Source organism: Acipenser ruthenus, unplaced genomic scaffold, assembly GCF_902713425.1.
Source record: "Acipenser ruthenus unplaced genomic scaffold, fAciRut3.2 maternal haplotype, whole genome shotgun sequence".
NCBI lineage: Eukaryota > Metazoa > Chordata > Actinopteri > Acipenseriformes > Acipenseridae > Acipenser > Acipenser ruthenus.
The window spans coordinates 79,169-96,444 of record NW_026707673.1 but is presented as its reverse complement, the minus strand read 5'-3'; the positions used below and the strand labels follow the sequence as shown (position 1 = coordinate 96,444).

The window sequence follows — 17,276 nt, the reverse complement described above, 5'->3', positions numbered from 1 at the left end:
ATAACATTCAATATATTTTGTAAAGTAAACACAAATAAACGCAATATTTAATATTTATATTTTAACACGATTTGTATTGTAATTATAGAATGTTCTTTTTAAAAATAATCTGCATTTTTCACCTTAGTCACATGACAAAAAGTGAACGTCGAAACCCTACTTTTTTATATTGATTAGTACATTAAATATTTAATTATTATTCTAGCGTATTCATCTATATTTAATAATACAACATAAAATAAAACGAAGACATGCAATAAATAGTTACTGTCACGTGACCGATTGATACGGAAGGTGAAAAGGGTTATATCGAACGCACGGTGGCAGTATATTTTACGTTGTTTTATTGTGCTGTGGATTTTGGAAATATTTTGAATTATTAATTTATTCAGTGGTTAATCCCGCATATGCATACATGTGTACGTTGTAAAGTTTAACTTGTAACACCAATAGTTAAATGAAATAAATGTCCTTGTCACCAAGGAAATGGTTGAATTGCGAATTATCCATTTTAAAAAGCATACATAAATGATGCGTCAATTGCTAACATATTGATGACATTAATGTACCAATGCCAATGCGTTTGCACCATGTACAGATCAATACAATGCCTATTGAATTTAATGTATTGTAAAGCTGCTAAAAGTAAATATTTTACATATGAGCCGCACACATCCTATGACCTTTGACACATTAAGCGCATGTGAAATGTACTAAAAACAAAACAATGTATTTTCTTGACGATCTCAATTGTAGTTAAAAAAAACGACATGCAAGTGCGTTCTCAATGAATGTAATAATATCATCGAAAATTGTGCTTCACAGACTGTCCTTTGACCCTCCCACAGTGTAGCTGTTTGTTATGTATTTCTGCCCCATGGTGGCTGCTCTGCCTCTAAATTAGGAAACTGAGAGTTGAGAATAGAGGAGACACAGACATACTGAAGCGTGACTCACAGAGGGCTGATACTGAAGCTGTAAGGTAAGCAATGGTTGCTAATGCAGAAACGGTCTATATATTTAAGCCTGTTTGTCGTTTCCGGTGCAGGGAAAGGGAAAGGGAAAAACAATGCATGTTTGCAAATAGTTTAGTTTTTCTGTACACAGTGCATTGCATTATTATTATTGGAAGCGCGTGTCTGACCTCCACAGACAGGCGAGAAAACATGGATTGAGAACCAAGGTAGTGCGGTGAGAAGAGAAATAATGCGGGCTGTGTTTTTCTATTAACTTTGGCTGAAATATTATCCGTCGCTGTAATATATCTAAGTACACATTTTTGTCTATTGGGTGTCTTGCTGTCCTGTTGAAAGCACATAATCAAAAATGAAATGTTCAATTCTTTGAAATGGCAAGTTTGCAAATTGTTCCATTTTTTTTATTAGGTTTTACTTTTTTTCTATTCTCTATCATTTCGGTTATTCAGCAGAACTTTGTCTCGAGAAAAAATAGAACTGCGATTTATTTTATGTAGTATTTTAACCATGACACAATAATATCTCTGCATAATTGAAGTTTAAGGAGTAACTGTGGCAATAGTGACAATTATTCTACATAGCTTACAAAACGAGCTCTGGAATAGTGATTGTACCTTTTGAAAGGTCATGACATTGTTGATGTCTGAAAGTTTAGTTAATTGCTTCTGCACACTCGGGTAGATGGTAACACAGATGTGGGGGAAAAAAAACAAACAGTTTCCGAATCCCAAATTTAAATAAATATTGAAATAAAATGCCAAAATATTGCATTCGTTTTTAAACGGTTTGTTTATCTATTCTAAAAGAATTCAGTAACACTTTGAAAAAAAGTGTTGCATAAGAAACAGTGGCCAATCATGAAAAGTTAGAACGAGGTGATCTTTTTTCCAGCACATACTGATCAGCAGCCATGAGAAGTACAGGGAGTAACAGGTAATTATGAAAGTCAGCTGGACTGTTGTGTAATAGAGCACATGTCCACTATATTAGGATCGGCTGGTAAGTACAGCCTGCCTTTGCATTCAATGTCTGTAACTGTGTGTTGTGATTGACGCCTTTGTGAGTCCTCTGCAGTCCCTCTCTTCCTCTGTCACTTCTCACATCACATAGAGTGACTGGGAGTTGAGCAGTTGTCTTCTACTGTATATAGAGTGACACAGACAGTGGTCCTTGATTTGCACAGTCTTGAGTTACAGATGCACAATCTACCCCTTACGAACAGAGACAGGTCACACTCTGTGTATTATATACTGTGTCTGGGTAACTTCTTAAAGGTATGACTCTCTTACTCTTCATAGAGATTAGGTTCTTTTTTACTGTAAGTAAAGCGTGGGACTTATGCCCTTCAGCCTTGATGGTACGAGAAACCATTCACGGTATTCAGACATATGTTGTTTGACCCTAGGTACCCGGAAGGCATCTAAAACATTAGCAAGCTTTGATTTCTCTGACCTTGAAGGAAGAGGGTTATTAAAAGTTTTTCAGTTTCCTAAAGTATTAGCCTAATACTTGGGAACGCATGGTATGGTTTTGGGGGCCTGAGGCCCAAGAAGAGTAAATTACTTCTCAAGTGGTGAGGTAAATTGAGATAGAAATGCAGGAGGGGGAAGGTGGGTGGCAGGGTTACATTGGCTAATCCTAATATGAGTCTGGTTCCCTGCTGCAAATAAGACTCCTGTTACATAGCAGTTTCACCCATTCCAGGTTTTACTATGAGGTAACAAGCTCAAGTGTGTCGTATTACATTATATTTAATGGGTCCAAGCAGGTATATAAAATCCCATGCAGGGGTTAACAGCAGATTAATTTGGGAGTGTAGAGTGTTAAAATAGCATGCCACCAGTTCTGACCAGCATACACCAGTGCTGGCCATTGCTCAATTTCGACACGGTCCCTTCAGTTTAGTTCCGTTTGTTTGCTGCAGGACACTTGAGACTGAGTGACCAGGCTGCGTCTGTGTGAACACTTCTTCTTCTTCAATGGCTGCTGCTGCCCTCTCTGCTACTGTTCCGGAAGGGTTTCACTATGAAACGAAGTACGTCGTTCTCAATTACCTGGGCCTCATCGCACAGGACAGGCCGCAGGGGCAGCAGGGTGCTGCAGTAGAAGGTAAGGCTGGGGAGGGAAAGGAGCACAGTGAAAACAAACCTAGAGGGAGACAACATTTCTGTAGCTTGCATTCAAGTCCAAGGGCAGTATTCTGGCCAAGGCGTCAGATGTTTTGCAGTGTCCTGCAACCTGCAGCTGAACACTGACCCCCATGGCACACACCCATGTGCTTGATAGAAGCCAGGTTTGTACAAGGTAGTTTATACTCTTAAAGTGATTGTAGGTAACAAAACTATTCCCTAAATCTTACCAGTTGTGCAATTCTATTGGTATATACAGGTCTCAAATTTGCAGTTTATAAAATATAAAACAACAAAACAAACATGTTGTAGGAAACATGTAGGCTACCTTTTTATTTTAAAATATATCTGGTCCCACAGTTGGGAAATTTCTGTTTGCAAACTACTTCCTTGATCTTTTCCCTGCCCCTTCAACAAACGTTTTCCCAAAAGATACTGCTGATGGAAAATGATCCAGGAAGTGTAACCGATTTCCAGAGAATCAGGCATGGAAACTGAGAACTTTCTTTAACCTAAAGTACTAGTGAAAATACATGTTTGCTCTAACATGTGTTTCTTTCAAAACTGCACATCTGTATGTGTCTACAGCTTTGCAAATGGGCCTGACACAAACTTTATTTAGCAGTGTACTAGGTTTTTAGCAATTCCTTTTTGTGCCATTTCCACCTGATTGAAAAAGATTGGATATAATATATTGATAATATATAGATGTAAGGCCTGGTCACACAAGCAACTTTTGTTGACGGCAACAAGAGTGGGACTTGTGTTGCCCAGTTTAGGACACTGTTCTGTTTCGCTGGCGATTACACAACTGATTAACCCTTTCCGGTCCAATGTCAGACCCTGTCCGACATCATCAAAAAGACGTAAAAAACAGGTCTCTGGCCGTTTTTTCTTCGGAAAAAGCCGAGAAAACCATTCAATGGCCGAGTGAGACTGATAGGAGCCGAGAGAAGCCAAAAATAAATAAATAAAGGGGTGGATTTGAGCAATACACATAGCCCCGGCACCACAGAGATAACACGGACATAAACAAACAAGATAGCTGCTTCCGCATCCAGCGCTCAAAGAATATCACGGACATTTGCCAAGCTTTTTGAGGTGTTATAGTAATAAAATAATGACTTGGATAGCATTATTGAGGAGTTTGGTGATAAAATGAGTGATCAGGAGATGATTTATCGGTATGCACTACTATGAAGAGGTATGTGAAAAATACAGCAAACAAGGGGTGGGGCGGGGCTGGAGATGCAGTACTGTGTCCTGTTGACATGCAGTGCCTTTTAAACCTATTTTACTGTGAAAAAAAATACTTTTAAACAGCACGTCTAAAATAAATCTGCGCATGTGAAAATAAATTGGACCTGACGCGCCTGAGTCGTGCTGAATAAATGGACCGCAAAGGGTTATCCTGGTAACAAAACAACTAAATAAATACCAGTACATCAATAAGTCAGTGCAGCAAATATTGAAGCCTAGTCTTTAGTATTTCATTTTGGTTTTTCTATATTTCTGTTTGTATAACAAAAAATCCTTGGCTGATCCCAGAACTTTCGCTTTTTCCATGTCCTCCTCTTCAAGTAAAAGTATTAAAACGTTGGCAGCGGCTTGTCTTCACTTTGACAGGGTGTTTCATTCCGATTCGATTTACTGGGATTGTTTTGTTACCCATACAACGATCCACATTCATTTTCTAACTCATTTCTCCATCACTATAACATCTCCATGCTTGGCATGTTTGCATTGACGTCACTTATCGTACCTAATAACCTGCAATCGGCTATTCTATACACGCTATGTAGGTTTTCCTGTTTTATTTTTTACTTTCTCCAGGTTAAAAGAAGAATCAAACCTTAAATCTAATGTGCTTCATTTAAATCAAGTGAAGCTATTTTTAAAGTACTAGTAATAAATTACAGCTAATTTAAATTATACTTCAGATTAATACACTTGGGACAATTTCTAGGGAGATGGTTACTTCAACTTTAGGGCAAAAGACAATTTGTCAGCTGACCTGTTCTCCCACAGTGATTTCATTTTCTTTCAACAGTCCAGTCTAATTATTGCAACAGCTCCTGGCAGCCCTGTCAGCCTTAGACTGATGCAATTTCCATTGAAAGTGTTTTGCTACAGTTGATCAAATCCATGCCAGGAGTTCCCGAGGCATTTTTTTAGGAAACAGATATTGAGGACTATTTAAAAAAATTAAAATGTACAAACATGATTTTTTTTGTGCATCTCATTCCGCTCAGGACTGGCCTTAGGGCAAGGCGGCGGCCCTACTCCTAAGGGGTCCCCGCGCGCGTCACAAATTGTTTGACGTCTTCAGTCTCAAAACAGTCTTGCGAGTATTATGTCGGCTTCTCTTAAGTACGAGTCGGGCCAGTAAAAAGAAAATAAAAAAATATAAAGAAATTCAAGTCAAGTGGCAACAAGGAGCTATGTGCCGTATCCAGACAAACCGCCAAATAAAAACCTGCTTCGGGAAGCAAATGAATCCGATTCAGACTCTTCACAATAATCACCTCCAAAATATTGATTTCTGCTTACCAATGTAACGTTACCACATTTGCACTTTCTGACTGACGAAGTGGATGTATTTCCACACGTGTACTCAATCATAAGAAATTTTTAAAAATGCAACATCTAAGGGTTAGCTGTCTGCTAGGCTAATCAATAGCATGTCCCTCTTTACATTCCACCGAAGAAAACCAAGACACGGCGCAGGACAGTGCAGCATCGTCTTTTAAAGTTTTACTGGAGGCTTTTCTTAAAGTGAGTAGGCTACTTTTGATCGATAATGAAATCAAGACTGTGTGTATTAAAGTAAGAGGGACCACCACACCAACAGTCTGAATGGGTATCTGCGACAAATTAAATGTTTGGAAGTACACTCGTAAATGCAGCGTGATATAAAATAAAGCTGCTTCTTGGCTAGAATATTCAGAATAAAAGCGTCATTATGTTTTGTTGGGCATATTGTTTTAGTGTAATTTACACAGCAACAATTAAAGAGCACTCAAAACTGCAGCGGAATGTGCAGTATTCAAATCTGAAATGTTACACGTGGATTTGATAAGTAGATCGGTTCAATATAACTTTAGATTTATATAAAAAGGATAACGTTTTGCTTAAATGACAGCACACATGCAGTATGGCTTGTCTACTTGATTACTGGAGGGGAGCAGTAGTCTACTGTTTTATTGATATAATGTGTGGGGGTGGTTTTTTATTTATTTTTTAAATTGGGAGGGGGGGGGGGGGTCGTCACAGCCCATAATAATGAGCAAAAATATGAAATCTAAGTAATGTTGTAACATCTACCTTGAGCCGTTTACCATAGTCCTTCCTGTGCCCGTGTTGGTGAAAAACAGTGGGCTGTGTTTTCCACATCCGCTAATTCGGTTGTTTTGAAAATGCCCATTCATTTAAATGAAATATCCTGCATTAAGAAAATGTAGAGGTTTGTACAGAAAGTAAATAGTAATGTGTTGCCCTTACTAAATTAAAAAGCCATGCTTTAGAATTGCAGCACAAGGGCCCTATGCTTAGGAATGTTTGCAAGTATTTTGATTGGAGGACAAGGACTGGATTAGTTAAACAGATTCTGTGTTTTTTACATTAACATACTGTACATTCTAGGAACGTGTGCCTGGATAAATGTATGGAGTGTTCAAAGTAGTGGCTTAAATCCATTGTAGGAGATCAGAAAGCAGCATTTTTAGTAGCCCAGCTTCTGTGTAAGGAGCTGCCAGATGCATTGGGGATTGTATTGTGGTACAGCTAGTTTCAGGGGATCTGTTTCAATTTGTAAAAAGCCATTTTAATCCTACTGTTTATTGTGATACATGGCCCAACCTATCGTTGTGTTTCCCACATCACCCCTCATCCGTTCTGACAGCCTGTCATGTGGAATTACTGTATCATTACTCAGCCGTGTGGTTTGAATCCTGGTGGTGCTGAGTTGCTGATCTTGGCTGGGTGCCCACTGGGATGGGCTGCTTTCGCCTTTGCTCTCTTGTGGGTTTGGGATCGCTCACTTCATTGTTCTACAGCAACCCCTACTGGTAAGGTGCTGCACAAGTCCAGGCCTCCTGGGTTCTATAGCTTTTACGGTAAGTGATGCAATAATCAAAGTGGGCATTTCAAATCATATAAAAACAGGGTGGGGTAAAATTGATAACAAATGGATACCCCCCTCCAAACAAAGTGAACTAAAAGTCATGCAACTAACTCACTGAGCCATGGGCCTTCACCAAAGCAACTGTGGAGCAACCAAGCTGTCAGGAACCATATTGTCCACACATCCGCCACCTGAGTACTACGTTGTGCAGTTGTAATAGAAGACAACTTAGAAAAGGGACAACTCTGACCTGAATACTGTAAGTACAGCACAGGTTGTGTGAACTCATTAATCAAAGTAGAACACTTCTCTACTCCGCGCAACTACTCGCAGAAGACAACTACACTTTGGCTGTTCGTTTCTGTCTGAGAACCAGAAACTTGTATGTGTTCTTGCATGATGTGCCAAATCTGCTTGGAATTAATGCACTACAGTGTGTGGCCATTACACTGTTCCAGTGACACCATTTAAAGGGTACATTAGGACCTTTTTATTTTATTGTTACATGTTCCCATGTGTTGCTACAACTGTTTACGTAAGGTGTGTGTTTTAATTTTTTTTTACATTTTGACCACTTTTTTAAACTTTTAAATTGCATTCCCTGCCTCAAGATGGCTTCCCATGTACCCACATGGACCTCTCAAAACTACATTTCCCATCAACATCCTGCTCACATATGTAACTGAGATGGATTAACCAGTGAGCTTTAAACCCCTTTCTAGTTTTAAAATGTGTGTAGATTCTAAAGAATATCAGTCCTCCTGCTCACAATCTTTTGGAGAACTTAACATTTATTTTGCCTGGCACGAATTTAAAGTTGTTGAAGTGTTGTATCACATTGGGTTTAAAAATAAACTTGGGTTTGAGCAACCCCACTGAACTGGCAGTGTGTCTGCAGCTCTTGCGTGAAGATTGCTTTCGTCTTCTGGTGCTCAGCAAAATCACAGTGCAAAGCAGGGCAATGGGTGGCTGTCACAAAGACGGCCAGAGTGGGTGGCGTCAGACCAGAAAAGGAATACACAGAGATGGTGGTTGTGATGATGAGCTGAGTGCAATGGCTGCACTCAGCGTTTAATAACAAATAAAAGGTTTTAAACAGTACACAAAACAGGACACGGCACTTGTAGCCAAAATAAACAGACGAACAAAACGGACTAGACAGTGCACAGACAGACGAACAAAACACGGTGAGCAGATAACACTAATATTTACGTTCTTATTTTACTCCTTCTCTCTCTCCCGTTCTCCACTCACCGAACACCTAACCCACGAGTGACTAAACGTGCATCTATTTATACTGTTGTGCTGGGATTCAATTACTAATTAATTACTCACTTGAATCCCAGCACGTGAATTCATTACGTGAAACCCCGTGTTCACATATTATATTTTAAATGCACGTGCGTGATGTGCAATCCCGTGCCTAAATACAAATATACACTTTTTAAATACACGTGAAACACAGACCCGTTTATATCCCGTGTACCAATGACTATACACCAACATTTACACACGCAACATACAACACAAATGCACACAGGGACGGGGCGCATTGCCACATATACCCCCCCTTGTGCGCAGCACACATGGCCTCAACGGCCACCTCCCCCCTTAAAAATCCAGCAGTCCAGGACAAAGTCTCGGGCTGGGAAGGGAGGCTTCAGTGGGCCCATGGCTGGCCATGCTGTCAGCACCCCTGCCGGTAGTGGCACGGCTGACAGCCTGTTGGTCCCGTCCTGCAGCGAAAAAGCTGCGGGGGCAGGTGGTCCCCCGACCTCCCCCTTCTTCGTAGCCGGCAGCTCCCTCCTGTGGGGCTCCGGCCACAAGAACTCCTGCAGCGAAACTGCTGCTGGGGAAAGTGGTCTCCAGACCTCGTCCCCCTTCTTTGTAGCCGGTAGCTCCCTTTGGTGGGGCTCCGACCACAGTACTGCCGGCAGCGAAGAAGCTGCAGTGGGAGCAGGTCTCCGGACCTCCCCCACGATCTCCGGCAGCGAAACTGCTGCTGGGGTTGGTGGTCTCCAGACCTCCTCCCCCTTCGTGGCCGGCAGCTCCCCTTTCTGGGGCTCCGGCCACCGTACTCCCTGCGGAGGTACGGGCAGCAGAGGCAGCTCCTGCTCCTCTGCTCCGGGCGGTGGCGGAGGCAGAGGCAGCTCCAGCTCCTCTGCTCCTGGCGGTGGTGGAGGCAGAGGCAGCTCCAGCTCCTCTGCTCCTGGCGGTGGTGGAACCAGCAGGCATTCTCCCTCTGCTGGCAGCTTGGGTCCTACGGCTGTGGAAGCCCCGACTTCCCTCTTTTTGGGCTGTGGACGCACCGACTCCTCCCTTTTGGGCTGTGGACGCACCGACTCCTCCCTTTTGGGCTGTGGACGCACCGACTCCTCCCTTTTGGGCTGTGGACGCACCGACTCCTCCCTTTTGGGCTGTGGACGCACCGACTCCTCCCTTTTGGGCTGTGGACGCACCGACTCCTCCCTTTTGGGCTGTGGACGTTCGGGCTCCCCCCACTCAGGCGTAGGACGTTCGGGCTCCTCCCACTCAGGCGTAGGACGTTCGGGCTCCTCCCACTCAGGCGTAGGACGTTCGGGCTCCTCCCACTCAGGCGTAGGACGTTCGGGCTCCTCCCGCTTGGGCTGTGGACGCTCAGGCTCCTCCCATTTGGGCTGTGGACGCTCAGGCTCCTCCCATTTGGGCTGTGGACGCTCAGGCTCCTCCCGCTTGGGCTGTGGACGCTCAGGCTCCTCCCGCTTGGGCTGTGGACGCTCAGGCTCCTCCCCATAACTGCGGAAGGGACAGTGGGCGAACAGGTGATCCTGGTCGCAGAGGAGGCACCCCAACGATGGCTTGTTACATCGCCGTGGATGCCTGGCCCTTAGGCGGCACTCCTCCTCCCTGTCCTTCACCTCTTTATCTGTCTCCCGCTTGGGCTGTGGAGGCAAAACCAGCAGGCATTCACCCTCTGCTGGTGGAGATGGGGACAGCAGGTACTCCTCTGCTGGTGGTCCTGCTACCTGGGCTGCTGTTCCGTTTATCGTTGCCTCCAGGTAGCTGAGGAGAAACTCCACACCTTCCTCCAAGGTGTTTGGGGTGTGTTCCTGCTGATAGGCCTCCCATCTCTCACTGTCCATCATCCACAGGGCCCGAACGACTATGGGCAGAGCCTGGGCCTCCAGCCCAGCATTCTCCAGGAACCAGTCCCGCCATTTTGTGGCGTCTTCTGCCATTATATATATATATATATATATTTGTTTTTTTAAACAAAACCCCTCCTGGTCTGACGCTTGGAGGCGCGGCTATCCCACGATGACACCACGTGTCACAAAGACGGCCAGAGTGGGTGGCGTCAGACCAGAAAAGGAATACACAGAGATGGTGGTTGTGATGATGAGCTGAGTGCAATGGCTGCACTCAGCGTTTAATAACAAATAAAAGGTTTTAAACAGTACACAAAACAGGAGACGGCACTTGTAGCCAAAATAAACAGACGAACAAAACGGACTAGACAGTGCACAGACAGACGAACAAAACACGGTGAGCAGATAACACTAATATTTACGTTCTTATTTTACTCCTTCTCTCTCTCCCGTTCTCCACTCACCGAACACCTAACCCACGAGTGACTAAACGTGCATCTATTTATACTGTTGTGCTGGGATTCAATTACTAATTAATTACTCACTTGAATCCCAGCACGTGAATTCATTACGTGAAACCCCGTGTTCACATATTATATTTTAAATGCACGTGCGTGATGTGCAATCCCGTGCCTAAATACAAATATACACTTTTTAAATACACGTGAAACACAGACCCGTTTATATCCCGTGTACCAATGACTATACACCAACATTTACACGCGCAACATACAACACAAATGCACACAGGGACGGGGCGCATTGCCACAGTGGCTCATACATTAGCGCTGTGGATTCCTTGTGCTCAGCAGTGGGGTTTGTGGTTGTATTTATGTATGTACATATGTCACACTTCACACATGTTTTAATATGTCTGGAGAACTGCATAGCCAATTGACATGAGTCTGTACATCCGGCCATCTGTATGTCACACTTATATTTTTGTATTTATCTAAAGAATCATTATTAAATGTGGGTTAAACATGTCATGGCTAATTCTGCTTCTATACTATTCTGTACATTTTGTTGATTTATGTCATCAACTGTTTCATCATGCTGATAGCTCTGATTTTGAATTTCCAGTCGTGGTGGGGATATATTATTATTTTTATTTGTTTATTTAGCAGACGCCTTTATCCAAGGCGACTTACAGAGACTAGGGTGTGTGAACTATGCATCAGCTGCAGAGTCGCTTACAACTACGTCTCACCCGAAAGACGGAGCACAAGGAGGTTAAGTGACTTGCTCAGGGTCACGCAATGAGTCAGTGGCTGAGGTGGGATTTGAACCAGGGACCTCCTGGTTATAAGCCCTTTTCTTTAACCACTGGACCACACATTTACTGTATGTTACCTGTTTTTAAACAGTGTTTAACTTTTGTCAAGTAATCTTTTTTGTTGGGACTTTATCGCACCAATATACATACAGATAAAAGATAAATACAGATAAATTAGCTGTAAAAAGAAATCAATAAAAACCTCAGGATTTGGGTAAACATTGGTAGACTGTAGAAGTAGTCCCCTGAAGGAAACTCAACCATTGTTTTTGTTAATTTAAGTCATTTTCACAGCTAATGTTTTGTGACTTCAGGCGTGCAGGGAGAGACACCACAGGAGAAGGAGGTTGCTGCAAAAGTCAAAGCAGAGATCGAAGAGGAGCTGAAGCTTCTTGAAGAGGAAATTTCGAAAGGTGAGCCAGAAAGTTTACAGGTCCTGGTGGGGAAAAAACGGTTCTTGGCCTAATAGCACAACTGACCCCACTGCTGGCACATAGTCTGCTTGGCTTTTGGCTTGGTAACCATAAGTGACAGGCCACTTCCAGAGTCGCACAGCAAGTTTTTAGCAGCATTACAATTCGTATTGGGAGAAACTGTACAGATAACTTTGCCGAGAGTGTAGATCCCACACTCTTCATGCCAATGACAAAACATTCTAAACGTTTAAACCACAAAACATACTAGGGTTGCCACCTTCTCCACACACCAAACCCGGACATATTTCTCGTCAGCAGTATACTGGTACAATCTTCTGGTAAGATCTTGGTACAAATCAATAATCATGCAGTATACACAGTATTGTGTTGTTGATATTTCTAGCAATTAAACTTTCAAGCCATAGTGGATGCAATAAAGTAATACATGTCCGCGCAATTCACTAGTTAATAATAATGTCACAATAAAATAAATAAAATAGTCTGGACAAAGATTGTCATGATTTCCATTACATGAGAGTAGGTGTTAAAACTTCATGCTGATATTGGACTTGGCTCTCGCCAAGATAAGCACCAACTGAGACATAGCTTCTACTACTGTAAACTAATGTGATCCATCTGCGTTTCCTTCCATTTGATGATAGATATCCTTCTGCCTGGTGTTGATGGCTGAAGTGTAGTGCTGGCTCCAGGGAATTAGCCTATTTTCCCTCCCTGGCCCATCAGTCAAAACTAACAGTCTTTATTGTAGAAACAGCAGAGAACAGATTAATATTGGATACAGCAAGAGAGATCATCATTCAGTGGCTTCAGAGTAGATGTTTTTCTGCGCTGCTGTATGGTATTTACGCCTGCAGTAGTCTGTGAGCTTGCTTGATGGTGTGAGCTCGCTTCAACCCCCCTCCAGGAATGAATACTAGCCATTACACCCAAGGCCAGATAAGATAAGCCAAGCTTCAGAATGTTTCAGAGGCCAGCAGAAATAAGGGTGTGTTGCTAATATGAGGTGCGTTTACACTGCCATTTCTGATCCAGATCAAGTGCATCAGTACATTTGATCACGATCAGTAGTTCTGATCCAGATCAAATGCATCAGTACATTTGATCACGATCAGTGGTGTTGCGTTTACACTGCCATTTCTGATCCAGATCAAGTGCATCAGTACATTTGATCACGATCAGTGGTGTTGCGTTTACACTGCCATTTCTGATCCAGATCAAGTGCATCAGTACATTTGATCACGATCAGTGGTGTTGCGTTTACACTGCCATTTCTGATCCAGATCAAGTGCATCAGTACATTTGATCACGATCAGTGGTGTTGCATTTACACTGCCATTTCTGATCCAGATCAAGTGCATTAGTACATTTGATCACGATAAGTGGTGTTGCGTTTACACTGCCATTTCTGATCCAGATCAAGTGCATCAGTACATTTGATCACGATCAGTGGTGTTGCGTTTACACTGCCATTTGATCAGCCTAGTAAGTCCGAGCTTCACATTCTATGTCATCCCGCTGAAGGACGTCATTGTGTCATTGTGATAAAAATAAAAAAATACAATTAATTCATTTGTAAACAAAAATGAACAAGCCTTTTACTGTTAACTATTTTATTTCTAAAGAAAAAAAAAAAACACAGGAGGTGTATTCTCTTACCTGCTCCTCTGGGGCGGAGTGCACCAAACAGACATAAGACTTATTCAGGTCATAAAGGGCTCGTCACTGTACGCCTGCTAGCGGGTAGGTGTAAGGCTGGCGTAGACAGGCAAATAACATAGTGGATAGAGGCAGAAAGTTCAATTTAAAAGCAAGTCAGCTTTGAATATTGTAAAATAACATTTAGTTTAGCAAAAGCCAAGGATGGGTGGAATAGTACATTGGTTTGATGATTTACAGTACCGCCGTGCAATGCGTCGCAAAAGAATCATACGGGACAGACTGGATATGTTTGATGATCTTGAGCTCTATCCACGCTATCGATTACCCAGACTTAACCTCCTTCATCTTATAGATGAAATACGGGATGACCTTCAATATATGAACCAAAGGAATGCACCCTTCTTCTTACTAAATATTACTGTCCTGTTAAGCTTAGAGTTAATAATTTCCTTGTTCTCTTTATATAGAGACAGCAGTGTGTGTATTTCATAATCTGTAAAGTTTTTTTTGTTGACATTTTTTGCTTATAGAATGCGAAGGCCAACACGTGAAACTATGGCAATTTCCCTTCTCTGCTGCGCCTCGGTCGCAACACGGTCGTTACTACGCCAGGGATGATACATTATATAGGCAAACCAGATTTGACATTGACCTGTCTTATTCATTAACATCTTATTCAACTTTGTTGTTAATCACGGATTTAACTGCAATTAATTGACACCACCAAAAGAATTTACCCAAAAGCAACTAAAATAAAAATTAGACTAGACTGAGCTCTTCCTAACAGCTTGCAAGATTTTATTTAAAAGGTGCCATCACTGCGTCACAGTAACAGAAAAGTCTCTGTCCAGAAAGCATTGCTATATTTAACAAAGCAATGCTGTTTCTGTTTAAATCCCTGCAGCCTTCACGAGCACAGGGTTTGACTGCCACACGTCTCCAGTTTTCAGCCCTGCCAACCCGGAGAGCTCAATAGAGGACTGCCTGGCACACCTGGGGGACAGAGTATCTCAGGATCTGTCAACGCATTTACACACCGCCATGCAGAGCCTGCTCAGCTTGTGAGTACAGCACACCACTCACTCCTCACCCCTCATATTGCAGGTTCAGTTAGTCTGTGGCTCCCATTAATAGTCCTATAATTGTTAAGCACTGAGTAGCTTGAAATTACATTCATAAAGTTATTTTTTTAGTGTTCATTTACTATGTCATTATGTTTACCTTCATGCCAGGTGGTTCTTGTTGCAAGTACTCAAATACTCTTTTTTTATATTTGCTGTGTTAAGGTGCTTTGAGTGTACGGGAGCTGCTCTTTTGTTCTGCTTTTCTGTCATAGACATTTGGTCTTTATAAAATTAAAAGCCAGCTCCATCTAGTGAAAGGGAGGCTCAAGTGTCTCTGCCGGTTGTACACAATGGTGCACCAGATACAGCTGGCTCTTCCTTGCCCGATCTGACCCAGGCTGTGTGTGTGTCTGGGGCAGGCAACTAGAATTGAAGCAGCAAATTAATTCATCTCAAAGCACCTTAACACAGACAATATAAACCTGTGCACACACATACATGGGGTCCTCATAATCATTGAACACTGAAACATTTCTATAAAACCGAGAGTTGGTTGGATGATTGCCTAATGAGTTTGAAAGGTCTGTAGGGGGCTAGGAGTGTATGATGCAGGCAGGTATCAGGCTCACCATGTAGTGTGTGATACAGACAGACAGATAGATGGACTGCCATGATCAGTGCATTGCATCAGTGCACTGCCTTAAAACTGTGTCCACCCCGAGTGATCAGCAATTAAGTTGCGCAATTTCGAGAGCAATTTGGTTGCGCAAGTGATCGCTCAGGTGTGGCTTTAAGGAGAGGAGCTAGCTGGAGGCAAGAATGCCAAGGAGAGAATCACTGCACTTCTCTATGTCGGGCTCTGAAAGCCGGCCTCTGTTAATCATTGGCAAGAGCAAACAACCGTGCTGCTTCCTGTGGATTATGCCAGCTCGAAGAAGGCATGGATGACTGGCCAGCTATTTCAGCAGTGGTTGCAGAAGTGGGACAAGTCTCTTTGCACAAGTGATCTCCGTATATGCCTTGTGCTTATGTCTCTGCACATTTTTTTGATTCACTAGTCTTTAAAGAGCAAGTAACGGAGTTTTGAAAAATATAGCTTTATACATCCCCACATGATGCTACAACTGTATATATATACAGCTCTGGAAAAAATTAAGAGACCACTGCAAAATTATCAGTTTCTCTGGTTTTACTATTTATAGGTATGTGTTTGGGTAAAATGAACATTTTTGTTTTATTCTATAAACTACTGACAACATTTCTCCCAAATTCCAAATAAAAATATTGTCATTTAGAGCATTTATTTGCAGAAAATGACAACTGGTCAAAATAACAAAAAAGATGCAGTGTTGTCAGACCTCGAATAATGCAAAGAAAATAAGTTCATATTCATTTTTAAACAACACAATACTAACGTTTTAACTTAGGAAGAGTTCAGAAATCAATATTTGGTGGAATAACCCTGATTTTAAAGCACAGCTTTCATGCGTCTTGGCATGCTCTCCACCAGTCTTTCACATTGATGTTGGGTGACTTTATGCCACTCCTGGCGCAAAAATTCAAGCAGCTCGGCTTTGTTTGATGGCTTGTGACCATCCATCTTCCTCTTGATCACATTCCAGAGGTTTTCAATGGGGTTCAGGTCTGGAGATTGGGCTGGCCATGACAGGGTCTTGATCTGGTCGTCCTCCATCCACACCTTGATTGACCTGGCTGTGTGGCATGGAGCATTGTCCTGCTGGAAAAACCAATCCTCAGAGTTGGGGAACATTGTCAGAGCAGAAGGAAGCACGTTTTCTTCCAGGACAACCTTGTACTTGGCTTGATTCATGCGTCCTTCACAAAGACAAAGCTGCCCGATTCCAGCCTTGCTGAAGCACCCCCAGATCATCACCGATCCTCCACCACATTTTACAGTGGGTGCGAGACACTGTGGCTTGTAGGCCTCTCCAGGTCTCCGTCTAACCATTAGACGACCAGGTGTTGGGCAAAGCTGAAAATTGGACTCATCTGGGGGTGCTTCAGCAAGGCTGGAATCGGGCAGATTTGTCTTTGTGAATTTGGGAGAAATGTTGTCAGTAGTTTATAGAAAAAAACAAAAATGTTAATTTCACCCAAACACATACCTATAAATAGTAAAACCAGAGAAACTGATAATTTTGCAGTGGTCTCTTAATTTTTTCCAGAGCTATATATATATATATATATATATATATATATATATATATATATATATATATATATATATATATATAATATATATATATATATATATATATATATATAAAACGAGTGCTCTGGCTTTTCTGTTCCGTACCACATCATGGATCGTTGCTGTGTTACCTGTTTGACAATGTGGGCAATAATCCTTACACTATCAGTACACTTTTGAAAAGAGCTTTGAAACAGAGTTTAAGGTTATAAGTGTTAAAAGTTGTCAGGATGTTAACAATGAGAAGAAAAATTCAGTTACCTCATAAGGG

General features: G+C 42.2%; 1 protein-coding gene across 2 annotated transcripts in view; it reads left to right on the top strand.

Moving 5' to 3' along the window:
• The first annotated feature begins 331 nt into the window (after positions 1-331).
• LOC131728028 (bcl-2-like protein 13) overlaps positions 332-17,276 on the top strand; it is a 41,398-nt gene continuing 24,453 nt past the window's right edge. The window contains exons 1-4 of one of the 2 annotated variants that reach the window (XM_059019235.1): positions 332-982; positions 2,902-3,086; positions 11,948-12,046; positions 14,634-14,790. In XM_059019235.1, the coding sequence (XP_058875218.1) occupies positions 2,957-3,086; positions 11,948-12,046; positions 14,634-14,790 (386 nt within the window). In that variant the 5' untranslated portion in view covers positions 332-982; positions 2,902-2,956. Of the gene's footprint in view, positions 983-1,069; positions 1,184-2,901; positions 3,087-11,947; positions 12,047-14,633; positions 14,791-17,276 lie in introns of those variants that run through there. The other variant, XM_059019236.1, reaches the window with a different exon arrangement.